The sequence below is a fragment of the Talpa europaea genome, assembly GCF_964194135.1.
Source record: "Talpa europaea genome assembly, chromosome: 4".
NCBI classification, from domain to species: Eukaryota; Metazoa; Chordata; class Mammalia; order Eulipotyphla; family Talpidae; genus Talpa; species Talpa europaea.
In genome coordinates this window covers 47883350-47911340 of record NC_140070.1, presented here as the reverse complement: position 1 = coordinate 47911340, position 27991 = coordinate 47883350, and the positions used below count along the sequence as shown (strand labels likewise).

Here is a 27991-nt window from a genome sequence, read left to right as displayed (position 1 = left end):
GGCTGGCATTTTTTGTCTTGGAGTATTTTGAATATCATTCCACTCTTCTTGACCACAGTGTTTCTTCATGGAAGTCCAATGTTAGCTTAATTTGGTATTACTTGATAGGTTATCTGTTCCTCCCTCTTGTCTTATTTTTTCTTTGTCTTGGACTCTTGGAAGCCTTACTATTATGTGTCTTGCTTTAGATGCCCTTTTAGCATGCTGTATTTCTATCTTCATTTCCATCAAGTTTGGGGAGTTTTCTCAATTATTTCCTTACACAGTTTTTCAGTTCCCTTCCTCTTCTCCTAGGAATTACTGTGATTCTTACATTTCCTTTCGTTGTGATATCAGATAGTTCTCAAAGTGTTTCTTCATTCTTTTTCCTTTGTATCTCTCTTTTTCTATCTTGATTCTTTTCATATCTTCATCTTTGAGATGACTTAGTTCATTCTTCCATTTGGTCTATTCTATTTCCATGGCTTTTTTCAGAATTTTTCACCTCCTCCATTGATCTTTTTCCATCCTGCAATTCCATTGTTTTCTTAAAGTTTAAATCTCAATCTTCTGTTCAATGATTGTGTTTCTCCTTTTCTGAGTTTTCTTGTAAACCTCTCTTTTTTCTGAGTTTTCTCTGTATTGGTTGAATTGCTTGTATTGTTTCCTTGAGGACTTGCTTGACCATTTGTGTTTTCTTTCTCCCCATTGTTTGCTTTTGGGTTGTTCGCTCTGCTGTGTATGGAGCTTCTGTTGGGCTTGGGTCTTCCTTTCCCACTATCCTGGGTGTTTAACAGGTGGGGGGTACAGTAGCTGGGCCTTTCCCAGAAGAGATCCTGGCATACAGCATGGTACCAAGGCAGCTGGGGTGGCCCTGCCTGTGAACAGCGCCTCAGGACTAGAATATTAATAGAATAGAATGTTATTCCACTCAACTGGTGAAAATTGAGTGCTACTGTTATTTTGGTTCTTGGGTTGTTGCAGATTAAGCAATAGTCAACACCTCTCAAATCTGTTCCTTTGTGCTTTTCAATTATTTATTTTTAGCACCTCCATCAATTCTGGTACAAAAACATGTTCCAGTGTCATCCTCGATGCTGATAAATGTTTAACCTATTAAAAATATTAAAATTAATGAAATCCTTTAACAATTAATAATCATTATCTTGTAAAGAACCAGGTATTTTTTTAAGTCTTTACATCTGTGTAAGTCTTTACATTTGTGTAAGCCTCATGATAACCCTGTGGAATATGTATCATTCTCATTTTAATGGATGAAGCTGACGCATATTCAGACCAACTTTGAAATTTTTTTTCCAGTGTCTCTACACATTTTTACTGCTTTTTTTTCCATGACCAAGGTCCTACCCTAATCGATGAATTCTTAGGGAATAAACTCTCAAATATTATATTTTAGATTAAAAAATTGTTTTGACAAAATGAATTTTTTTTTTTTTTTTTTTTTGGATTATAGGGGCTTTTTTGTCATATCCATTAACATTGACTTAGGTAGCCAAATACTTTGTTACTATGTCTGGTAACTGAGTACTTCTGATTTTTATGTTTCAATTTTTTAGTCAGTAAAATTTCATAGATAAGTGAAATAGATTAAAAACATGTATATCATAAAAGGATATTTCCTCTCCAATCCTATCCAGTCCCCCCTTCTTTTCTCCATTCCACCCCCCTGGAGACAGACATTTTCAACACTTTGAGTAGTTTCTCATGATCCTTATTTCTTATTTCTGTTCTAGCTCATCACCTAGTAACTTCATTTACTGGTTTATTATAAAACGATATGAAAAAGATGAGCATTGAGAGCAAAGACATGTATAGGGAAAGTTATGGGGAGGGGCACAGACGTCCATGTTTCAGGAGTGTGAAGCAAGCATATGACTATAAAGATATAGTCATAATAAGAAATTTGGGAGATGATTAAGCTCTTCTGTATCCTGATTGTGCTAGTGACTACATAAATGTATGTGTATTAAAATTCATAAATTTCTTTTCCTGAGCATAATGTCTGTAAGATTAACCCAAGCTGTTAGTTGCTATATGAGTCAGTAGTTGCTTCATTTTTACTGCTTAGTTTTACTCCATTGTGTGGATATACCAATTCATCTATTTACCTGTTGAAAAATATTTGAATTGTTTCCAACTTTTGGCTATCAGAACAAAAGCTGCTGTGAACATATACATAGACCTTTGTTTAAACATAAGTTAGCACTTCTCTAAAGTAAGTGCTCAGGAATTCAGTTGCTGGATCTTACAGTGTATGGATCTTACAGTATGTCTAACTTTTTTAGAAACTTCCAAACCATTTTTGGAATGGCTTGTACCATTCTGTATTCTTGTTAGTAGTATATGAATGTTCCAGGTATTTCATGTCCTCACCAGCAGTTGATATTGTCACCATTTTATACTTTATCCATTGTAATCAGTATGTGATGGTATGTCATCATGTTTTTAATGTACAGTTCCTTAATGCTGATGATGTTGGAAATATTGTCATGTGTTTATTTGCCAACCTCATTTCCTTTTTAGTGAGCCATGTTGATTATTAATTGGCCTCTTTTTAAAGGATGATATTGTCACTCATTAACCTAGCCTAAATAGTGATCAGTATTGGCTATCAGAAACAGACTAGTATCAGTTCACTCTTTCATCATGTACATGTCCACAAAATAATTTGATCCTTCTACCCCTCAGAGTCTCTTGCAAACATATAAATGAAAGAAAGAACAGAGAGTTTATCACACAGTCACTATGGATTTTGGGAATTTTAAACATTTCCTCTATGTATAGATCATGTGTCTACACAGACATGTGTATTATACACATATTAGTAATTTTCCTTGCTACTATTCTGTAGTCAGATTTTATTTTCCATGAAAATACATTTTCTAAACTTAATACTCTAGACCTTATCCCTCAGTCCTAATTTACTTAATAACACCATTCAGCTTCAAAGGTATGTGATATCGTTTGCTGCACATTCAATGATTTTGAGTCATTCAATCTGCTAGTCAAGATAAAAGCATAGAGGGCCTCCCTGGTGGCGCAGTGGTTGAGTGCTGGGTTGCGAAGCTGCCTGCAGCCTCTGCCACGCTGGTTCTATCCCCAGCCGCCGGGCGAGGGTCCCACATGGCGCGCAGCCCTCTCCTGCCACCTGCTGCTCCCCTCAGCAGTGTACTTCCTCATTCTGCCTGTTGTGCTCTCCGCTCTGGCTCTGGTGAATTCTCTCACCCTCCCGCGCTTCTGACTATACCCAGTGCTTGTATACATAAATAAATAAATAAATCTTTTTTAAAAAGATAAAAGCATAGAAGTCCAACATCCAGTTGTGATGAAGGCCCTTGAAATTCTCAGGATAGGAGGAACATACCTTAACATGATAAAAGCCATATACGACAAACTCACTGCCAACCTTATTCTCAGTGGCGAAAAGCTGAAGGCCCTTCCCTTAAGATCAGAAACAAGACAAGGATGTCCTCTCTCACCACTGCTCTTCAATATAATACTGGAGGTCCTAGCCAGGGCAATAAGACAAGAGAAAGACATACAAGGAATACAAATAGGGAAAGAAGAAGTAAAACTATCACAACTTGCAGATGATATGATAATATACATAGAGAACCCTAAAAACTCCACAGAAAAACTACTCAAAATAATCAACCAGTTCAGTAAAATAGCAGGATACAAAATCAACACACAATGAGTAGCCTTCCAAGACACAATCAATCAATCAGAAGTAGAAATCAAGAAAACCATCCCTTTTATAATTGAAACCAAAAAAAATCAATTACTTGGGAATAAACCCAACAAAAGAGGTGAAAGACCTATACAAAGAAAATTATAAAACACTGTTAAAAGAAATTGAAGAAGACACAAAGAAATGGAAAGACATCCCCTGCTCATGGATTGGAAGAGTCAACATTATTAAAATGGCCGTCCTCTCAAAAGCAATATACAGATTCAATGCTATTCCAATAAAAATCCCAATGACATTCTTCAAAGAAATAGAACAAATATTGATGAAGTTGATATGGAACCACAAAAAAAAAACCACGAATAGCCAAAGCCCTACTGATGAAAACAAAGGAGAAAGGAGGTATCACACTTCCAAACTTCAAGCTATACTACAAAGCCATAGTAATTAAAACAGTTTGGTATTGGAACAAAAACAGACACACAGACCAATGGAACTGAATAGAGAGCCCAGAAATAAAGCCACACTTATATGAACAACTAATCTTTGACAATGGACTAATCTTTGCAATGGACAGTTTGTTCATTAAATGGTACTGGGAAAATTGGACCTCCACATGCAAAAAAATGAAACTAGACCACTGCCTCTCACCATGCACAAAAATGAACTCAAAATGGATAAAAGAACTGGACATAAGACCTGAAACCATAAAATATATAGAAGAAAATACAGGCAAAACACTACAAGACATACATCTCAGAAACATCTTTAAAGACTCATCAACCAAAGCAATGAGAGTGAAGGCAAAGATAAACACCTGGGATTACATCAAACTGAAAAGCTTCTGTACAGCCAAAGAGACATTAACCAAAACAGAGACACCCCACTGATTGGGAAAAAATCTTTGCACTCATTCAACTGATAAGGGACTGATCACAAAGATATGCAAAGAACTCACATGGCTCAACAAAAACAAACAATCCAGTCAGGAAATGGGCAGAAGTACTCATAAAACATTTCTCCAAAGAAGAAACGCAAATGGCCAACAGGCATATGAAATAATATTCAACATCCCTTATAATCAGGGAAATGCAAATCAAAACCACATTGAGATACCACCTTATACCAGTAAGAATGGCACATATCCAAAAAAATAAGCAACAACAAGTGTTGGCAAGGATGCAGTGAAAAAGGAACTCTCCTACATTGCTGGTGGGAGTGCAAACTGGTCCACCCACTGTGGAAAGCTGTCTGGAGGTTCCTCAATCTACTAAAAATGGAGCTACCATATGATCCAGCAATTCCACTCCTAGGGAGCTACCCAAAGGACACAAAAACAGTGATTCAAAAGAGCACCTGTACACCTATGTTTATTGCAGCACTATTTACAATAGGTAAAATCTGGAAACAACCCAGATGCCCAAAAATAGATGACTGGATCAGGAAGATGTGGTATGTATACACAATGGAATAGTATTCAGCAATCAAAAAAGATAAATTCATGCCATTTGCAGCTATGTGGATGGAACTAGAAGGAATTATGCTCAGAGAAATAAGCTAGAAGGAAAAAGAAAAATAGTGTGTGGTTTCACTTATAACAGGAATATAGGGGAACCAAATAAGACATCAGTGTAAAAAAAATAATAATAACAGTACAAAACACAACAAAGCAAAAACAGACCATTATAAACCAGAAACATACTGCAGGGGAGGAGGAGGGAGGAGCACAGGGGAGGAGGGAAGAGCACAGGGGACTGTGGTGATGGTGCATGGGTGCCTTGTGGGAGGAAATTCTGTGGGGACTCAATCTGAGGGGGGTGGGGGGAAGCAAATATTGTCTAAAAAAATGTAAAAAATGATAAATTTTAAAAAATTTAAAAAGATAAAAGCGTAGATCCTTTAATGGATAAAAATTATTATTAAGGGGAAAGTCTAAAATTTTTTCCTCATATTTTTTTCAGTTGAGGTTACATTGGTTTTCAACATTGTATGTGATTAAGAAGGTATAAGATCACCTCCTTCAGGTATATGTTGCCATACCACACCCACCACTAAGGCACCATAGTTCTCTGATATAGCTCGTGTTACCCCCTCTCCACTTGGTTCTTCTTTCTCCTTTGGTAGTCTCAATTCTACAGTCAGATTTCTAGGTTTTGTATGTTTCTCTATCTTCCACATATAAGTGACACCATCTGGGTATTTGTCTCTCTTCTGATTTATTTCACTTAGCATAATCTCCTCCAGTTACATTCATGTTGTCTCAACTGGCAAGAAATAGCTGCGTGTAGTTATTCCATTATATGTATATATATAACACATCTCCCTAATCTACTCATCTGTCTTAAAAAAAAGAATTTTTATGTTAAGATAATACTACTCTAATAGATTAATCTCATTGTCTCAGTGGCTTAACCAATAGAAATGTATTTCTCATCACCATAGCATTAAAGGAAGTGCTGTGTTACTGCATCATTCAGGTACCCAAGATGTTGGTAACCTGCTGGCAGATAGGAGAGAAGGACACTCCTGCTTCTTAAGTACTTTTTCCCAGAAGTATTTTGTACACATTGTTGTAACCTCCTATAAACAAGTTTCCCCCTAGAAACAAAAAAACAGAGGAATTGGAGTTAAGTCATCGTACTTAACACTTAACTAACGTGAAGATCCTCTCCAGGGTCAGAGCAGTGTTAGTCAAGAAAAGGCAAAAGGACTGGTGGTGGTGGGTTAGAAAAAAATCCATTGGCTTTTTCCAATTTTTATCACTTGTCCTTCCTCCTTCATCATTTCACAAAAAGAAGTTACTGAATAAATGATTCCTGGGCAAGTTAGAATAACATTAATGTTATAGAGGATAAAATATCAATATGACTGATGTAAAACCTGGAAGGAAAAGTTCTGAATTTTCTTTTGAAGCGTAATCAACTGTATTGTTATATAATTATACCTGTGAGAAAGCAAAAGTGTTCCCAGTCAATGAGAGTGAGCTTTTTATTCTAAAATAATGAATAGGAGCTCTTTTAAAGAAAAATTCTGATGAATACCAATATATGTAATAGTTTAAAATGGGAAAATTGTATTTGAAATAAGTGTTAGAGTGACCCAGTATTTTTCTTCGTTTATAACTATCTCTTCTGCAAAACATTGGAATGTAGTTTGAGTAATTCCTAGTATATAGTCAATAGAAAAGCATAGGAAAGGAAAATGAATGGTATTTGTGATGACTAGGATAAATGATAAACCCAAATCAAGCAGTTCCTCAACATTATCTTTTTTTTTCAAATCTTAATTTTTCATTGATTACATTGTATATTGCCACTCTAGTAATTTAATAATTCAGGTTGTTTCAATTTGAAGAGAATTTTTTTTAAATCTTTCCTCCCATGCACACTACTTTACTAATGTGCTTTATATTATAAATTAGCTGTATCAAAAGGTGTCTCAGAACAAGTAGGCGTATCATATTGAGCAACTTCTAACTATAGAAAGGTGATTTCTTTAGCATTACTATTCATAACTTTGTGACAGTGTTTTAGTAGTCTTGTTTCTGGTATTCTGACATCAGTCAATCACTAAATTATTATATTTAATAAAACCCTGACATCATCTCATTAGTGTTTCATAAAAAGCAGCACCACTCATCCCTCTAATTCTGAGTTATTTTCAGCACTGAGTAGGCACATTGGAGATATTTTGCTTAAATGATTCTTTTTTGAGTGAAACTCTCAGCTATTTTCTGCAACATTCCTCTTACTGAATTTTCTTTTGATGCATTCTTTACATATATTCATCCATATGGCTTTTATTGAATTGGGAAGATAGTAAAGACCCTATAATAGTGGAATATCATCCTATCAGATGTGCATTATAGCAATAAATATATACTATGTATAAAAACAAAAATATAGTAAAAGACCTATACAAAATGAAATTCTTTTGTTTTAATAGTTTTATTTTCCTTAATTTTTTATTTATCTCTTTGAAAAATACCGTCAATAAAAGTGGAAAAGGTGCATATTTCCTTTGGTAATTAGAGAAATGTAAATTAATACCACATTGAGATACTATGATGCATAATGAAATCACCAAATTTAGAACATCTAATGATATCAAGTGTTAGTGAAAATGTGGAGCCACTAGAAATGTGAAAAAGAGCTAGATACAAAAATAAAAAAAGACTACTATCTACTGTAAAGTTAAATATACATATGCTAGGTAACCCAGCAAGCTTATATCTAGAGAAGTGTTTCTCAAAGTGTGGTCCAGGGACCCCCTGGGAACTTTGAGGGCAGATCCCTGAGGACAAATTATTGTCATAAAATGAAGAAGGTATAATTTACTTTTTTCATTCTAATTCTCTCACAAGTGTACATTGAAATACTGTCATGTCAAAGAATATCCACATTTATCTACAAAGGCTGTTAAAATACACTCCCCCCCCCCCAACTAATCTGTAACACTGGATTTCTTTTTTTTTTTTTTAAGATTTATTTATTTATCTATTTATTTATTTATTTATTTATTTATTTATTTATACAAGCACTGGGTACAGTCAGAAGCGCGGGAGGGTGAGAGAATTCACCAGAGCCAGAGCAGGGAGCAGAGCAGGCAGAAGGACCGAAGTACACTGCTGAGGGGAGCAGAGGGCAGCAGGAGAGGTCTGCGCGCCATGTGGGACCCTCCTCCGGTGGCAGGGGAGCAGCCGGGGATCGAACTGGCGCTGCACAGGCTGTGGGCAGCTTCGCAAGCCAGCGCTCAACCGCTGCACCACCAGGGAGGCCCAACACTGGATTTTCTTCAATCAAAATAGAAAATACAATAGTAGCAGCAAATGAGAAACTTCAGTTTTCTCTTAAGCCAGACAAAGGATTTACAAAAACGTAAAACAGTACCATGCTCCCCATCAACTTTTTTTCATTTTAGAAAATTCAGTTCTTTTTCAGAAATTATTATATTATGATATAATCAGTTTACTATATATTTTATAGAGTTGATAAACATTTTAATATTTTTCATTTTTATTATGGAAATATTGATAGATATAACCCATATAAACAAAAACTCTGTGAACTCCTTAGTAATTTTTAAAATTGTGAAGAGGTTCTGAGAATTAAAACATTAGAGCAGCTCCACAATAGAGAAATGCATACATAGAGATGTGTAAGAATGTTTATAAGATCATTATTTATAATGGCCTAAAAGTAGAAATATTATGAAAGTTCAGCCACAGCAAAAGGAATTTTTTTAAAAAGGATAGCCTAAATATTTCACAGGACTAAATATTAATGAACTACAGCTCATGCAATACCATGTATAAATCTCAAACATAAATATTAAATGCAAGATATCCTGCTCAAAGTAATACATATTGCACTTCCATCTCTGGTGTTCATAACTAGGCATAATAAACTCAGTACTTGAGGATGTAGATTTAGTCAAAAATAAATCAAAATAACTGTTACTCATAGAAGGGAGAAAAGGTTTTCTTTATCTGGGTAAGAGCTACATAAAGTTATTTTTCTTTCATTAGTTTATTAAGTTTATATACATTTCTAAATGAGTGTTGTATTTCACATTAAATTATTTTTAAACAAAATATGTAATTTAGTTATAAAATTGGATAATTCATTCAATTTTACATATTCTAGTTATAAAATTTTGATTAAATACGTTTTTCATTCTCCTTTTAAAAATATAACTAAGCAAATTAGTCTTGATGGTCCCTTTTTGTTTAACCATATTGTTATTTTGGGCCATATTTGTCAGAATATAGTCTGTATTTTTTTTTTAAGATTTATTTATTTATGCATACAAGAACTGGGGTACAGGCCAGAGGTGTGGGGGGGTGAGAAGATTCACCAGAGACAGAGTGGGGAACATAACAGACAGACTGACTGAAATACACTGCTGAGGGGAGCAGCAGGCGAGACAGAAGAGGTCTGCTGCGCCATGTGGGTTGCTCCCTGGCCAGGGATTGAACTTGTGCTGCAGTGGCTGTGGCTAGCTTCATAGGTTATATCCTAACCCCTTGCGCCACCAGGGAGGCCCTAGTCTATCTTTATTGTAGACTGTGTATATTTTATCTTTTTTTTTAAACTCAATATTTAATACATCTTTTTGCAAAGTTTGAACTTAAAACCTTGTGATAAGATTAAAACTATGATAAATTTGTCCTTTTAATAATGTGCAAATGTAAATTATGTCTAATTTGTTTGAATTTTTATTTGATACAGATAGTCGTACAGGCACTGCAGTGTTCCCATTATTCGATTCTTTGGCAGTTGGTGAAAATTACTGATGGTTCTCCTTCCAAAGTAAGTAATAAGAGTTTCTGTAGGCAGTAGGGTTATTGCTAAAATAAATTAACCTTTCTTAACTCATTATTTAATAATTCATTGTTAAAATTACGGTTTTAAGTAAAACATGTAAGAGTGTATTGTTACCAATGCTTGCTTTATCCTATGAGTAAGTATATTTTACTTCTTTTGATGGTAATCTCTAAGCAAGACACATAGGTATATATATATACAAAAAGTTAAAATTCTTGTAAGAGAAGACTGAGGAAAAAAAAAAAAGTAACTATAGTAGAAATCCCAAACTCTGCAGATGACATCCTAGGAGAAAGAGAATAATATTGAAAGAAAATACTATGTAGCTTTTTATTGTAATATTATGGCACTTTGTGGGCCCAAATTAAACAACGTTCTTGTTTAGAACAGCTTAAAATGTTCATTGAAAAAATTTTAATGCATCGATGACCATGTAAAACAAAAGGAAAATACAAACCAGAGACTAAGTGAAAGTAGGATCCAAAAGAGTCAACTTTGAGGATCTTTTTTAAACTAGACAAACCCTAGGGCCTTTCCAAGGTGAAATTTCTAATAAGTAGCGCATCTCATTAGTTCAGTTGGAATCCATAAGTGCTACTTCCAGCATAATGGTAAATTAGAAATAAACCCACACCAGCGCCATTTATGGAGGAATATAAGGAAAATGTGTCATTTATTAAAGGGGAAAAGAGGTCTTCCTTGAGTTTATAACCATGAGCTAGCTTTCATAAAGGTTTCTATTCTAAATTCATACTACTTCAATGGTGCATTTGAAAAACAAAAAAATACCTCAGGTTGAGGTTTTTATTTTGTGATATGCAGAAGTGATATATAAGATTAACAAGTAATTAACAGAATCAAATGTAAATCTTTTATAAAAGGATTTTGCCTCAGTGAATTTTTCACAGAAAGTTTTAAGAAAAATGAGCTCATAGTAGAAAGCGAAATCACTCTAAAAATAGGAAGCCATGAAGAGAATCAGAACAAAAATAATACTTTATATCTAATTCCGAAGATAAAGTTATAATACTTTATACATTGGAATTATCTAACACAAATATAAAATGTTTCAATTGTTTCACAAAATGAAAGAGACTTTAATATATCAGTAAAAAGTATAAACACTAAGAATGAAATAAAAATACTGTGATATTTACATATCTTCATTTTAACAAAACAATCTGTGTCCAGTCAATCAATAAAGTTAATAAAACTTTTCCATATAGTACCAAAAGGTTGATATAGAGCATCCTTTTCTCAGAAAAATTTTTTTTCTGATGAAATTTGAGGATTTCTCTCCCTTTGGAAAGTAGTTGGGATCTTAGTCTATTTTTAATTAAAAGGTTGATAATATATTTGTGTAGCTGCCTGGGTTTTTTTGGTTTTTCTTTTTCTTTTTTTTTCCTATTTTATTGACAGTTTTGCCCTTGAAAAGCAAAAATCATAGTTAGTCTTTATTACTAACAAGCCACTTTAAAACTATATGTATAACATTTTTACTTTTGGGCAAATAATATGATAAAAAGAAATTGAATATAGTTAAAATTTGGTGGCAAGATTTTATATATTACATGCAGTTACTTTCATTTTGAATTTTTTAATCTGTTGATTTTTTAATTTTATCTTCCAAGAGATTATTTTGCTTGTCAGAGTTTGTATTGATTATATGTTGATCATTACATTTTATAAATTTGGAATATATACTTGCCTAAAATTTAGTGGTTACTTCCTCCATTAATTTAAATTCTTCTTTTATAACTATATTCCATATTTGGGGAATCTCTATTCTTGATCTTCTTTGAATATTTTCTATTTTTTAAATACTTTTACAACAGAATTATTTTTCAAATTCTAATTTGGTCTGACATGTCCTAATAAAACATTGTTTCATTTTTGTCCTTAATCATAATGTAGATTTTCTTCTTGTCGTTGCCACAGTGCAATGCAGATTTTGTGGCCAACACTGATGTTCTATATACCAGAAAGAATGCTGCAATTCCTTTAGGCTGCAATGCCTTTTTAATATTCAGTTGATTCCCCTATTTTTGGAAGTAAAATTTTGTTACAGTTGATGTTTGCGTGTCATTTTCTTGCATTTATAGCAGATGTAAAGTTCGCATTACTTAGGTATCTCTCAGATTACTTCTCACTTTGAAGTTGGTGGGTTTTTTTTTAATCCACAGTGTATTCAGTAATCATTGTGTAGTTTAGAAGTGATTCTCTCAATGATAATTTTGATAAACATGAATCTTTAGGACATATGTATACTATCTTTAAGATAAAAATCTTTTGTTGCTAAGTTTCCACCTTTTAAAACAATTTTTTAATGACTATTGTATATAATTTAATCAGAATTGCCAAACTTTCTAATCCCCTATATGATATAGGATAACTTTGAAAATGTAAGAGCAATATACATAAACATAAGCTTTGTACACATCTAATCCACATTATTAATACCCACATGTTAAGAAGCCAACTTTCTAACTATAGCCACATCATTAACTTGTGTAAATAACTTTGAGGTAGTTCACGTAAATAATTTTAAAACAATTTACGTCAAAGCATTTTATGAATTGAAATGTACTTCTTAGATATTAATAACAACTAAAAAATTGCTTATCCTCTCAGGTTTCTTATTTATAAAATTGAAAGTTGTATTGGGCCAATCTTTCCTAGCTCTAAAATTCTGCAGTCTAATGTTAGTAACTGCTGTATTGAAGATGTCTAGATAGATACAAAGAATCTTAACAATGATTACATCTGGGGAATAAATTATTTGGGGAAGTAGGGATAAAAAAGAGAAATTTGCTTTTCTCTTTTTACCTTCTGATTCTGTTTGAAGAGTGGTTTTTGCTGATATTTAACAGTGATAATTTTTTCACAAAAATTAATTTTTAAAAACCACTATAACAAAAGCATCTTTAGTCTCTATCCTAATTTTAGGGTTTGGCTTATTGCTTATAACAGTTATTGCATGAATGAATTCATGAATTGCATAATAGAAAAATGCTTAGTACATTTTGTTACCTTTTAGCTGTGAGAGCATTATTCTATTTTTTAATAAATATTAAGAGCTGTAAGGGATTTTGGGAATGATTTGATGAAACCTGTTCATTTTACATAAGGCCTAAAAATTGAACCTTGTTGCATTATTACTTTGTTAATATTTTACATTTTGTAAACAACTTAAATATAAATGCTTTAATTAAGTCTTTAAATAATAATGCAAAGTCCATGTCATCAGAATCCCATTTTGTGACTAAGGAACCTAATACTTGCATAAGATCATGACTTAGAGCACAAGTCCTTTGGTTTTCTGTCTAGTGGTCTTTCTGTTATCACACTTTAGATTCTTGTATTATTAAACTTTTAATACAACTAGTTATAGAAAATTCCATTTTAGTTGGTTTTATTAAAAGAATTTTTTATAAGAGCACATAGTTTGAGTCATCACTAAACCCAAGTTGACAGTGTCTTAATCAGTGGTGTATCAAAAAGTTATGTCATGCAGTTTGTTTCATATTCTGTATCCTAAAAGGCATTTAAATGTAAAGTTAAGCTGATTTTAAGTGACGCTGTTTGTAATATTAAGGACTTAAAATATACAGAGGATTTTAAGTATAATGCAGTAGATTTTGGGGTCTATATATTTAACATTTATAATGTTGATCATTCACAGACAATCTGAAAGTTTTTAGTTGTTGAATAATTATTAATATGGAATATGCTCAGTTAGCTAATGCTAGTTCACGAGCTAGCCTAATGACTGCTATATGTTTTTCTCTACTCATCATTACATTTGTAGAAACTTATTTAAATCTCCTAAGAGAACACTTACATTTTTAATTATCCTTATTAGTTTTCAGTGTAAAGTATAATCTAGAATGGTTTTCCTGAATTTGGGCTCTTACTTGACTACATGTTCGTAAAATATATAAAATTTCTTCTGCCACATGAGGGTAACCACTGTAAATATTTTCTCTATTTTAATAATTTTTTAACATACTTTCTTATCTTACTGAGATCATGATATACTTACAATTTTGTATCTCCTTGTCAGTTGACATTTTCTTCAGTTACTAGAAATGTTTGTGGGTATTATTTTTTAATCTATGCATGGTAGTCCATCCTGTAGCTATACCATAACTTATCTTGCCATTCTCCTTCTGGATATTTAGGTTGTTTAAATATTTTTAGTAATCTGATGAATACTATGAGCATTCTGACATAAAAAAATTTGTTTTGTATCTTGTATTATAGTCTTAGAAATGGAATTACTCGGTCAGAGATTGTAATGCTTGATACTTATTACCAAATTGGTTTTAGAAAGTACTTTCAAAAATTTATTTTTCTTCTCTATTGTCATGAATACTATCATCAGGAGATTATAAACAGTAGTTATAGTTGAACTTTAAAGCCATAATTTAACTCAACAGTGAACACTATTTTATAAAGTAAAATATATGAGAAGATTATTCAAGAACAGGATTAAATCTTTATTTAAATGGAAGTGTACTGGGTTTCACCAATGGGTATTTCCTCTGTTCCCCTAATTTCCAGAGTTGAAGCTCTTTGGCAGTCTCACAGGTCATGCTCAGTATACTTTGCTCCGGTGCCCCCTAGCGCTGGTCCTGTAGAAGCAGCCTTCAGTTTCTCTTCTCTAGCAGAAAACATCTTCCTTCAGCTCCTTCTGGACATATACAAAGACATTTAAAGAGCAGGTAAATAAGAGCTAGGGCTACAATAATGCCCCCTATTGCCTTTTTTGGCCTGGGGGATCTGGAAATTATCATTTTTTTTTTCCTCTTGGGAGGAGCTGTCCTGTTCTCAGTAGCTTAAATTTGTACTGTTCTCTGCCTTCCACTGCTTGTTCTTATTCTAAACAAGAGTTAGGAGGTCCTAGAGCAAATATCCCTAACTTCTGAACCCTCCCCTATTCCTAATCCCTTCTTCCCCTAATTCTTCAAGTTAAAGGAATTTAACATCCCTGGATAGCTTTAAGTTAAATGATTATTAAGATGTTCACCTGCAAAATTTGTTCCTGTTACCCTCTTGACTGAAGGTTCTCCTTTGCAAATTTCAACTTTTTTTGGCCTCCAAACTGGCTGGGGAAGGGAGGAATTAATTAAAGGTGGCCCAACACTATGAGGAAACAATTTTAAACTTGCTGTTCTTCATACAAGCATACATTACTAGATATGTACTTGAAGGAGGCTGAAATGTGTAAAATTCCACAAGCTGCATTCTAAACTCCTTTTTCCAGCCCCTTCCCAGTCCTCTAGAGTAGCAGTGAACAAGAAATAGCTCATTCAGGTTCTTGCCCCAAATTTGTATAACATAATACAAATAGCACCCTTACATCTATAGAGTTCACTGCTGTGGAAGAAAGGGAATGGGACTAAGAGTGGTAAATAAGGTATCCATCTAGGAACACATTTTAACCACTTTACTTTGGTGTTTTCTTCTTGAATTTTCACCCCATCTTTTGTTTCTTGAAAATTTTATCCTCACCAATTGTCTAGTTTTAGATCTTTTGTTTTCGTTGTTCCATGACTTCAGAGTCATTCTTTTATAGTTTTCTTCCTATTAATACTATCTCAAGTGCCTGATTGGCTGATCTAGGAAAAGTAGAGAACAAATACAGGTCTTCTTTCATATTTACTTCTTGTCCAGGTCTCAGAATGTTTGTTTTGTCTTCTTTTAATCTGAAATATAGAAGAGGATGACTGTACAAATTCTGAACTTCTCAAAAACTTTACCCAGCTAACATATTTAACTCTGGAAACTAGCAGTTCAGTATGTTCATTATGTTCAGCACTTAACAAGCCATGGTTGCCATATTCCATTGTGAATGTCATGCTGTATGTGCAATCCTATTCCTGGGTCTCCAGTTTTGGAGATCAGTTTCTGTTAAGGAATACCCTCCTATGCTTTGAAGGGTATTATAAGCTTCTTCAGTTTCACTAGCCTGTCCAATTGAGTACCATTTTTACTTACACAGATACAATGGTCTTTAAAGCACCTAATTTTTAGATACTCCAATTCTTTTATTTTTTCCAAACACTTTTTTTTTTTTTTTTAAGATTTTATTTTTGTTTATACAAGATCTAGGGTATAGGCCAGAGTCGCGGGAGGGTGAGAGGATTCACCAGAGACAGAGTGGGGAGCAGAACAGGCAGACGGACCGAAAGCACTGCTGAGGGGAGCAGCAGGAGAGACAGGAAAGGTCTGCTCTGCCATGTGGGATTCTCCCTGGCCGGCCGGGAATTAAAACTGCGCTGCAGAGGCTGCAGACAGCTTCACAGCACTGCACTCAACCCGCTGAGCCACTAGGGAGGCCTGATACCCCATTTCTTTAATATATATAATGTTTTATGACATAAGTTGAGCCAAGGCTGAGATCTCGTTTAAATAACAGTGTATTACAGTGTAAAAATGTGTTCTGAGTTTATTAGAAGCCTAAAGCATCTTTGAAAATATTTAAACAAAATTTAACACTGCCCAATTTCTTGTACAGAAATTGGAGATTTCCTCAACCAAAAGTACTGATAAAAGTTTACTTTCCTAGCAGGCCATTTCTTCTTTTCAATAGAAAGGAAATAGATATCTTTTCCTGCATAATAGCCCCTAAGTGATATAGTAATGTATTTTCCTTCCTATAATAGATTTTTTTATTTAAAAGATGTTTATCCCAGTGTTCATTCGGTAATTGCTAGGTTATTTGTTAAGAGTGTGTGTGTGTGTGTGTGAAACTCCTGGTTTATAAACAGGGTATATATCAAGCAAATTTTTGTGTCAGAGCATGGTTATTGGAGTCAAACCCAAGTTCAGATTTTCACTCCATTTCTTACCTCCTATGACAAGATGTGGAAGTTACTTATCTTTGAGCTTTACATTTCCTAATGAATTATATTCTCTGCTGAATAGGATTGTTGGGAAGATTAAATTGATATATACCTGTTGTTTGATGGCATTAAGTCACCGTCCTAGTTTAAATTTTCGTAAACTCTTCCTCTTCCTCTTTCCTCCCAACCAAGAATTGATACTAAATTATTATTTAAGGCTATGGGAAATGTAAACATGCCTCCCAACAGTCAGTACTTTCAAAGGTATTGAATAAGGTTCATGCTATCACACTGATAAGGTTTTTATTTCTCTCTCTTTTTTTTAAGATTGATTTATTTATGCATAGAAGAACTGGGGTGTAGGCCAGGGATATAAGAGTTGAGAGGATTGACCAGACAGAAAGAGTGGGGAGCAGAATAGGCAGATCTACCGAAATACACTGCGGAGGGGAGCAGCAGATGAGACTGGAGAGGTCTGCTGCACCATATGTGGGTTAGCCCCTGTCTGGGTCTCAAACTCAGGTGGTCGAGGTGATCGAGCTGAGATTTAACACCTACACCACCAACAAGGCCCCTTATTTGTCTGTTGTTCACTGATGTGTCCCAAGTGAAAGAATTTTGTTCCCTCTATTTTTATCATATTTAATATGAATAATGACTTAGTTGAACTGAAACATAATTTAACTAGCCTCGTATTTAGTAACTGTGCAAACTGTAATTTGCAATACACACTAGGCAAACTAACAGCCCCTGGGCCACATCTGTCCTAACATCTTTTCTTTGTAAATAAAGCTTTAGTGGAAATTCATTTATTGTTTGGGCTTGTTTTCATGCTATAGTGGCAGAGTTAAGTCATTGAGACAGAGATGATATTACCTACAAAAACTGAAAATTTACTCTGACCTTTTATAAAAGTTTGCCACTTCCTGGCCTAATAAGGCAAAATTCCTTGGTCTTACTTACCAGACTTAGTCAATAACTTTCTTTGCCTATTTTGGGTAATTAGCTTAGTTTTGTGCCCTCTTTTTTAATCATGAAAATTGATCATAAAATTTTAACATGCTTTATTTTCATATTCTTAGGCCTTTGACCTGGCCTAGGTTCCTCACTACTTTATTCTGTCTTATTTCTACCCATTCTAAAAATGTGCATTTATCAGATAATGTTGAACTAGTTTTATGTATTCACTACTAGTTTTACTATGACTTGGTTTCTGGCTATGATTATCTTAATGGTATTCCATGACTATGGAAAAAAGGATGGCTAAATTTGGTTGTCTTCTAGACACATAAAATTTTACAAAATAAAAAGGAATCATTCATTTTAAATATGTTTGTGTGTCACATTTTTAATACTGTCACAGTATTAAGTCTCTTCAGTGATTACTGACTGTAATCATTGAACAGTTTCCTTGGTTGCTGTAATCATTAAGCTGTAATGGTTGCTGTAATCATTGGTTGCTGTAATCATTGCCTCTTTAGTGGACAGTCTACATTTAAGATTGTTTTATCTCTCCAGGATGTTAGAGTAAATCATGTTTGAGTGTGCCTTTAAGGCAACTTCTTTCTAAAATACCTTATATGATGAATTACCCATATTAATTATGACAACCTTATTTGGGGTTCTTAATTGTTGAGATTTTGCTGACAAAGGTGTATGTTTAAAATATCATCCTAATTTTATCTTTGTGACTAGATCACTAATTGAAAGTTTTTTAGCCCTTTCATGTTTTGGGCATAGTAGGTTTTGTTAAATCTTCAAATTCTTGGTTTCACTAGATCTACCAAAAAAACTTTAGCCGGGCTAGTGAAACAACTTGTAAAATAGACACAAGAGAATGGAGCCAAGATTATAATTTAAAATCCCAGTGTAATCTTACCACCTCACCCATTTTCATTCCTCTCCAGTTTCTTTTTTTATTATTTTTCATTTTTTACATCATTGTTTATCTTTAAACAATATAGTGGCGCAGCAGTTGAGCACTGGGTTGCGAAGCTGCCTGCAGCCTCTGCAGTGCCGGTTTGATCCCCGGCTGCTCCCCGGCCACCGGAGGAGGGTCCCACATGGCATACAGACCTCTCCTGCTGCCTGCTGCTCCCCTCAGCATTGTGCTTTGGTCCTTCTGCCTGCTCTGCTCCCCACTCTGGCTCTGGTGAATTCTCGCCCTCCTGCTCTTCTGACTGTACCCAGTGTTTGTATAAATAAATAAATAAATCTTTAAAAAAAAAACCCAATATTTGCTTCTCCTCACCCCCTCAGGCGTAGTCCTCATAGAATTTCCTCCCCCAGGGCACCCATGCACCATCACCTCAGTCTCCTGTGCTCCTCCCTACTGCCCTCAATCCCCTCTCCCTCCTCCTCCCCTGCAGTATGTCTCTGATTTATAATTGTCTTTTTGCCTTGTTGTGTTTTGTACTCTTACTATATTTTTTACACTGATGTCTTAATTGGTTCCCCTATATTCCTGTTATAAGTGAAACCATCTGATAATTTTCTTTTTCCTTCTGGCTTATTTCACTGAGCATAATTCCTTTTAGCTCCATCCACATTGCTGTGAATGGCATGAGTTTATCTTTTTTGATTGCTGAATAATACTCCATTGTGTATATATACCACATCTTCCTGATCCAGTCACCTATTTTTGGGCATTTGGGTTGTTTCCAAGTTTTACCTATTGTTAATAGTGCTGCAATAAACATAGGGGTACAGGCATTCTTTTGGGTCCTTTGGGTAGATCCCTAGGAGTAGAATTGCCAGGTCATATGGTAGCTCCATTTTTAGGAGACTGAGGAACCTTCAGACAGCTTTCCATAGTGGTTGGACCAGTTTGCACACCCACCAGCAATGTAGGAGCGTTCCTTTTTCACTGCATCCTTGCCAATATTTGTTGTTGCTTGTTTTTTGGATATGTGCCATTCTTAATGGTGTAAGGTGGTATCTCAGTGTGGTTTTGATTTGCATTTCCCTGATTATAAGAGATGTTGAACATTTTTTCATATGCCTGTTGGCCATTTGCATTTCCTTTTTGGAGAAATGTCTTTTTGGTTCTTCTGCCCATTTCTTGATTAGATTGTTTATTTTGTTTTTGTTGACTTGTGTGAGTTCTTTGTATATCTTTGTGATCAATCCCTTATCAGTTGTACCTGATAGTTTCTTTAGGGAAAAATGCTCTCAATGCCAAGCTACTTTCAGAAAACAAGAGAAAATACCAGTTTTATTTAGGAAATGCATTTGAAAGAAATCACACTTTATCTCTCATATTATATGCTTATGTATGTATGTATATATAAAATATGGACTAAAAGAGGGCAGTAAATTACTCTTCTATTTGTTCTTTGCCTTTACTTCTCACTTCTTCATGTACTCTAACTTAAAAAGATGACTTATTAAATAAAATTGCATTGAATTCAGAATGGTAGAGGTATTCCATAAACAGTCTAGTTTCTTAAAATTGCAGTGGATAAGCAGCAAAACATCCTTTATGCCTGGGGTATTCTTTTTCACTGGTCATTGGGTTGATTAACTTTTTTGTTTAAATATAGTTGAGTGGGGCCTCCCCGGTGGCGCAGCGGTTGAGTGCTGGGTTGCGAAGCTGCCTGCGGCCTCTGCGGCGCCAGTTCGATCCCCGGCTGCTCCCCGGCCACCGGAGGAGGGTCCCACATGGCGTGGGGACCTCTCCTGCCGCCCGCTGCTCCCCTCAGCGGTGTACTTCGGTCCTTCTGCCTGTTCTGCTCCCCGCTCTGGCTCTGGTGAATTCTCTCACCCTCCCACGCTTCTGACTGTACCCAGTGCATGTATAAACAAAAACAAAACAAATAAAGAAAGAAAGAAAGAAAACATGCCTCTATATAAAATATATATATATATATATATAGTTGAGTGATTTTAGTTTCAGATTTCTTATCTCCTTAATGTGCCTGTTTCTTCAGGCATATTTTTTCATAGAAAGTCATTATAGAAAAATGCTTAAGTGCAGACTAAAGACAGATTGCTTTAAGTCACTCTTTCACTTACTAGCTATGTTCTTTAGGCCTGCATTTAACACCTCTGTGCTTGTTTCTTCGTATGTTTAATGGGAGTGATAATGTATCACTGTTGTGAGGATTAGTTGAGTTTAGTATATGAAATGTTTTGTGCCTGCTGCATAGTAAGTGCCAGTAAGTATTAACTTCATTATTGTTGCATGTTACCCTGGGAGAAAACTATAAGCATATAAAATGCTTATAGTTATCTGATGTCGTTTTGATGACATGTTGGGTTTCAGTGAGCAGAGTTCTTGGGTTACCTCAGAGAAAATTTTCTGCAAAGGGGGAGTTCCCCTTTCAGCAGCATGCAACAAGTTTAGCCAGGAGACAACTACTTGTGCACAGACACAGGCTGGCAAAGGTTATATTTTAAAAGGAGAGGTTATTAGGAAAAGGAGAAAGGGCAGAGAGCTGCTGCTGCTTTTCTTTTTTTCAAAGATTTATTTTTATTTATACAAGAACTGGGGTACAGGCCAGAGACACGGGAGGGTGAGATAATTCATCAGAGACAGAGCAGGGAGCAGAACAGGCAGATTTTTACTGAAATACACTGCTGAGGGGAACAGCGGGTGAGACAGGAGAGGTCTGCTGCGCCATGTGGGTATCTCCCTGGCCGGCCAGGAATCAAACCTGCACTGTAGAGACGGAGGATAGCTCCACAGAGCTGTGCTCAACCCACTGTGCCACCAGGGAGGCCCGAGCTGCTGCTGCTGCTTTTGAAAGAAAAACGTTTATGAAATAAAACACCTTCATAGACACAAGTAGGCAGTCTTTGGACAAGAGCTGCATTTTGCCAATGTAGAAAATGTTCTAATATAGTGTTTTATGGGGGAGAGGGTAGAAGGAGATGGGGGCGTTCATTCCTTTGTGGAACTGTTACCTGGTTAAATTCATCACTTCTAGGGTGTGATTGGCTAATTTGTGTTAGCATGCAGAATGAAGGGTACCCCAGGATCCCCAAACATACATGCTCAAAATGGATTCTGCTGTCCACCACGTAAAAGACAAAACATATTCTTAGTAAGACCTTCAATAGAAAAGAACTTTAATGGCATTAGTGTGCATAGAACTAGAAGAAAGGATAATCGTTGCCCAATGAAACACCCAAATCACCAGTATCTCATGGGTAAATGCCCTGCCAAACAGGATTTGCCAAAAGCTAGGCTGCTGAAGCAGGAAAGTCTTAAGGCATCTTCTGAATGGGAACTCCATAGGAAAGGGCCATAAGGGGCCAGGCAAGTCTGAAAGGAAAGGAGCAAGATCAAGGTACAAGTCAAGATAAAGACTGCCATTGTGAGCCTCCCCGGGGGTCTCTCACCTGTGTCTTTTCCTAAGTCTCCTTCCATGTCCCTTAAATGCATGGTCCAAGTGCAAGGCCAAGAACCAGAAGTGGCTTCTTCACTTGTCTCTCTGCTCCCCGTGCCTCCTTTAAGTCTTCTCTTCAAGTCTTCTCTCCAAAGTCCTTTTTAGCAGTCCCCTAACTGCTCAGCTCCACCCTTCATTAGGTGAGCTAGGGAACATGAAACCTTCTCATTTTAGATTACACTGTTAGATGAGGACCCGTGATTCTCAATAATCACCCTGAATCTCCATTTCTATAGCAGTCATTTATAATGACTGACAATTCACTTACCTCCATCTCTTGGCCTCCTTAAGGATTTTTCGTTTCTGAAGCTGGTTTAATGATGATGTTAATCATTTCTACTCCCACCTCCAGTTTCTGGTCTTCTGAGACCTCCTTCTCAAATTTTCTACTATAAGCCTCCATCAGTATAATGTAACATAAGCATGTTTAATTATTTTCAAAATGATATGTAAGTATTACAATAAAGAGAAAGTATTCCACCTTTTCCAGGCTTATCTTTCCGTCTACATTCCTATGCAGAATATGACAAGTTTTCTCAAATTTGAAAACAGCCAATGATTTATATTTTGAAGGCGTTCAAAGTAAATGTACTAATTTTTTGCTGTTTAAACTCTTGTTATTTCACCTATTCTGAATCTTACTGTACCTTCTTTGCTTATTTTTTTTTAACTATCATTTATTGCTATTTTTCAAGGGGCATTGAGAATAAAGTTCATTCTAAAAATAACTTGTTCATTGGCACTCGAGTTTTTAAAGTGACAAATCCTGAATCTCTTAAAATTTTGATTTAACAGTTTGAAAATTTCTAACAATATTTATTAGCTCATATTCTAATAATGGCTGTCTGCCTTCACTCAGCTGAATCACAGTCTTGGGAATCATAATTGCATCTCTTTAAATCAAATGAAATGCAAGATGTCTGCATAATAAAGTAGAAAGATATGGGATAAATAAAAGTTACTGTATTCTGAAATCCACAAAAACCTAAATTCTATTCCTAGCTGTTCAAAGAGTTTATCATTTGAGACTATCTTAAAGTTTAATATATAGTATCTATGCCAATTTACCTTAATCTGTTGTTTATAATTTTTTCAATGGAAGATAATTTATTAAAATTAAATTAACTTTTTTAAGCACTTAAATAATATTTAGGTTATATCCAAATCCAACAGACTTGACTACGACAGAAGGCAGTTAGCATCTTTGATTACCTGAGTTGCTTCCTATTTCCAGTTTATTCTTAAAATAGTACTATTGATTAGTCATTGGTAGATTACTTCTTTGTGATGTGAAATTTACAATTCTTCAGATGAACCTGCAAGTAGTCATTTTGTTACAATTGTTGGGGGAAAGGATGTCCTAAAGAACGCCACAAATAATTTTACATAAAATAATTTGCTTTGATTGAATTTAAAGGAATCTTTTGCCTCCAACTCTCAACTCTCTCCGTCTGCTGCTTCTTTGCACTCTAAGAAATATAAGGGAGTAAAGGAGCATTTATAATTCCTAGCACTGTTTTTTTTTTAGTTCTATTTATTGTTTGATCAAATTAACATTCTACATATTTACCTCTAGGATTGTAGTGTTGACTTACATACAGTGATGTTGAGGTTCATATGATGGGGTTTAGTAGGGGGGGTTCATGGGTCCCTCTGCAGGTGTTCCCATTCATCAGTACATGGCAAGTTTATTGAGGAAAGTAAAAGGAAAAACAGGCTCCTGCATTACCAGAGATAGGCATTCTTAGAAGACAAGAACTACATTTTTGAAAAGGAATAAATTTAAGAAAACAAATGCCTGCAGAGACATATGCAGGCAAGAGAGCTGCTTTTTTTCCAAGCAAGGGGTGTTCTTTTATAGTGTTCTTCGATGAAATTGCTGTGGAAATTATCACCTTGTGGTCAGATTGGGTTGGTCTTCTGTGATTGATATCCTCTCTGCTCCCACCGCTGGCTGATAATCTTTCCTAACCCCACCTCAGATTTCTGAAAACTTCCATAGCCAGTTTAGTTTCAGATTAATGAATCATCACTACCCCACCTTGGGTGTTTATCCTTGTGAGACTTTCCATCCTAACTTTTTCTGCTCTAAATTTCCATCACTTGCATACAACTCAGTGAATATTTACTAAATCCCTGCTATATGCCCTGCACTATTCCATGTGCTAATAGTGAAACAGGGACCATTCATCCTTTGATGAATACTAGGAGGTTCACCAGTAAACACCTTCATCTTCTCATTTGTGTGCGTGAGAGTTAAATTCAGCAGAATCAAGAGAATAACATAATTCAACCAGTTTATTTTTGATTTTTAAAAAATCTGTAATCCTGCTATATAAAGTAATTTCTCTAAGGTCACATAGCTAGTAAATAGCATGGCTTACTTTATGGCTTTTTTTTTTTTTTCAGTTATTCATTCAGCAAACATCCTCAGATCTTCTCTATTTAGAAGGTCAACAACAAATTCTTGATCATCCTCAAAAGACTTATTAGCTATAATCCTTTTCTCCTCTTTCTCTTCATAGTCAACCTTTTTAAAAAAGGGTTGCCTTCTTCCTTATCTTCCTTCTATACACTGCAGTCTAAATTTCAACCCTTGTAGTTCCATTGAAAGTGATCTCCCCAAGGTCACCAGCAGCCTCATCATTTCTTTATCCTTATTCTCTCTGTGGCATTTGTCATTGTTGAAGTAGTTCATCCATTTTTAAATATTTTTACCTCTGGGGCCTCCTCAGTGGCACAGCAGTTGAGCGCTGGGTTGCGAAGCTGCCCGCAGCCTCCGCGGCGCCAGTTCAATCCCCGGCTGCTCCCCGGCCACCAGAGGAGGGTCCCACATGGCGCGCAGACCTCTCCTGCCTCCCGCTGCTCCCCTCAGCAGTGTACTTTGGTCTTTCTGCCTGCTCTGCTCCCCGCTCTGGCTCTGGTGAATTCTCTCACCCTCCCGCGCTTCTGACTGTACCCAGTGCACGTATAAACAAACAAATAAATAAATAAAACATGCCTCTTTAAAATATATATATATATATATAAAATCAAGGATATATGTAAAAAAAAAATTTTTTTACCTCTGAAATTCTTTAGATTTTACTCCTGTTTCTTCATAAACTATCTTTTAAACATTGGTATGCTTCAAGATACTTTTGCTAGCCTTCTGTCTATATTTTCCTTGAATAATTTCAACTACTTCCATTGCTTCTGTTGCAGTCTAAATGCTGAGCGCTACCACATATCTATTGCTCAAATTCCCTTGGACTTTGAACTCACAGATTAAACTGCTTACTAGACATCTCTATAGGATGTCTTTTAAAAAGAAAAAAAGATTTATTTATGCATACAAGAACTGGGGTACAGAGGTGCAGGGGGTGAGAGAATTCACCAGAGACAGAGTGGGGAACAGAACAGGCAGACTGACTGAAATACGAGCAGCAGGCAAGACAGGAGAGGTCTGCTGCACCATGTGGGTAGCTCCCTGGCAGGCTGGGGATCAAACTCGTGCTGTAGAGGCTGCAGATAGCTTCACAGTGCTGTGCGTAACCCCTTGCACAACCAGGGAGGCCCCTGTAGGATGTCATTTAAGGGCCTCGGGTCATTAAGTCTACTATTGAACTGTTGGGTTAGCATTTGTTCCTTTATTTCCTGATTTAGCGTTTATACTGTGATATATCTAAAAGGCAACTATTTAGAAATTTAGGAGTAGTTGTCAATACCCCCATTCCAATTAGTTCTTAAATTCTATCAGTTTTGCTACTTTAACTTCTCTTTGATCTATTTACCCATTACTGCCAACATTTTCTTTTTAGACCTTCATTCTAGTTTAATCCTATAGCCTTTGTTGCTATGTAAGGAAATACCATACAATAATGATTAAGAGCTTGGACTTCAGATTCAGATAACCCTAGGCTTGGATCCCTGCTCTATCAGTTAAAAACTATGGATGGTCTGAACTTCAGTTTCCTCGTCTGTAAAATAAGAATATTACCACTTAGATTGTGAGCTTGTAATTTATAGCCTCCAAGACACAATACTTAGTACATAATAAGTTCTCAACAGAAGATTGTATCTACAGTTAACTAGGCTACCTATTCCATATCATTCTCCATTCTTCTTAGAATGTGATTCTTTAACATAGGATTTTAGCACTCATGATAAAAGTCTTTCTTCATTAGTTCCTCTTTGTGGTCAGATAATAACCAAAGGATTTAACATAACATATTAAATGGTCTTCCATTTAAATGGAAATGGATGCTCTTTTCCCTCTAAGTGTTCTCTCTTGCCACTCACTTACCTAATTATGTCCAGTTACAATAAATTAACTATCCCTTAAAAGCACATCCAGGCTTTTGAATATTCTGTGCCTTCTGGAATATCTTTCCACATAACTAGATCATTTTTAGTTGTTGTTCAGAACTGCATTTACATGTTAATCTTCTTTGGCAACCATTCTTACTACTTTTGTTTGACACTGGATTAGGTTTCCTGTGTTCTATTGCAGCTGCCTGTTCCCTTGTCAAGTTCCCCTAATGCATTGTGACTCTGAAATCAAAGGTCAAGGAATGTTGAGATTTGGTTATTGGATATTCATCAGCAGGAACATTAATGGTTCTCAGTGCATTGTTCTTTTTACTACTCTGCGCAAGATGGGCTTCTTCTAAATAAATAATGCCTTCATGTTAGTAAATGGCAACATATCAGTGACTTTTAAAGTATTATTACTTGGAATTTTTAGATTCAAAAGAGGAGTGAGTACTGTCATTTGTACAGAATCGAGTTGCTTAGAGAATTTTAATTTAATAGAGTACTTTTTAAAATGATTTCTACATCAACCTTTGCTCATCTAATCACTCTTCTACTATTTTAAATATCAGTATATCAGTATAATCCTGAGTTACGGGCCTCTCTGGTGATGCAAGGGGTTAAGCATGGCACCACGAAGCTGTCCACAGCCTCTGCAGCATGAGTTCGATTCCTGGCCAGCCAGGGAGATACCCACATGGTGCAGCAAACCTCTCCTGTTTCACTTGCTGCCCCCAACAGCAGTGTATTTCAGTCAATCTGCTTGTTCTTCTCCTCACTCTGTCTCTGGTGAATCCTCTCACCACCCAGCACCTCTGGCCTGTAGCCCAGTTCTTGTATGCATAAATAAATAAATCTTTAAAAAAAAATCCTGGGCCCCCTCTGGCGCAGGCGGTTGAGCGCAGTGCTGTGAAGCTGTCCGCGGCCTCTGCAGCACGAGTTCAATCCCGGCCAGCTGGCGAGAATCCCACATGGTGGCGACCTCTCCTCTCACTCCCGCTGCTTCCCTCAGCAGTGTACTTCACTAAGTCTACCTGTTCTGTTCCCCACTCCACTCTGTCTCTGGTGAATCCTCTCGCCCTCCCACGCATCTGACCTGTATCCCGGTTCTTCTATGTATGAATAAATAAATTTTTAAAAAAAAAAATCCTGAGTTACTTACATGCTCATTAGCCCTGAGCATGCTCAGGCAGCCCTGGTTTCAAATCCTTGTTAATAATGACTGCTTCTTTGAATCTGTATAAATATTTACTTACATAATAGTAAACCCTCAAACCCAGTGCCTGACACATTATTGATGCTTCATAAACTTTAATTTTCTTCTAAAGTTTTCAAATGTTTCATTGACTATTATATGACCATCTATTTAAATCCTGTTCACCCATCCAGTCTTAAAGACCATCCTCCTATGAAGGTTCCTTCAGCTCAGCTCTCTGTGCTAGTTAG

The 27991-nt window shown here is 35.7% G+C and overlaps 1 protein-coding gene across 1 annotated transcript in view; it reads left to right on the top strand.

Moving 5' to 3' along the window:
* STAG1 (STAG1 cohesin complex component) overlaps positions 1-27991 on the top strand; it is a gene marked incomplete at both ends in the record, with an annotated part of 263904 nt that overhangs the window by 206366 nt on the left and 29547 nt on the right. Inside the window, one exon of the mRNA XM_084232404.1 lies at positions 9919-9999. Within this exon, the coding sequence (XP_084088530.1) occupies positions 9919-9999 (81 nt within the window). The remainder of the gene's footprint in view (positions 1-9918; positions 10000-27991) is intronic.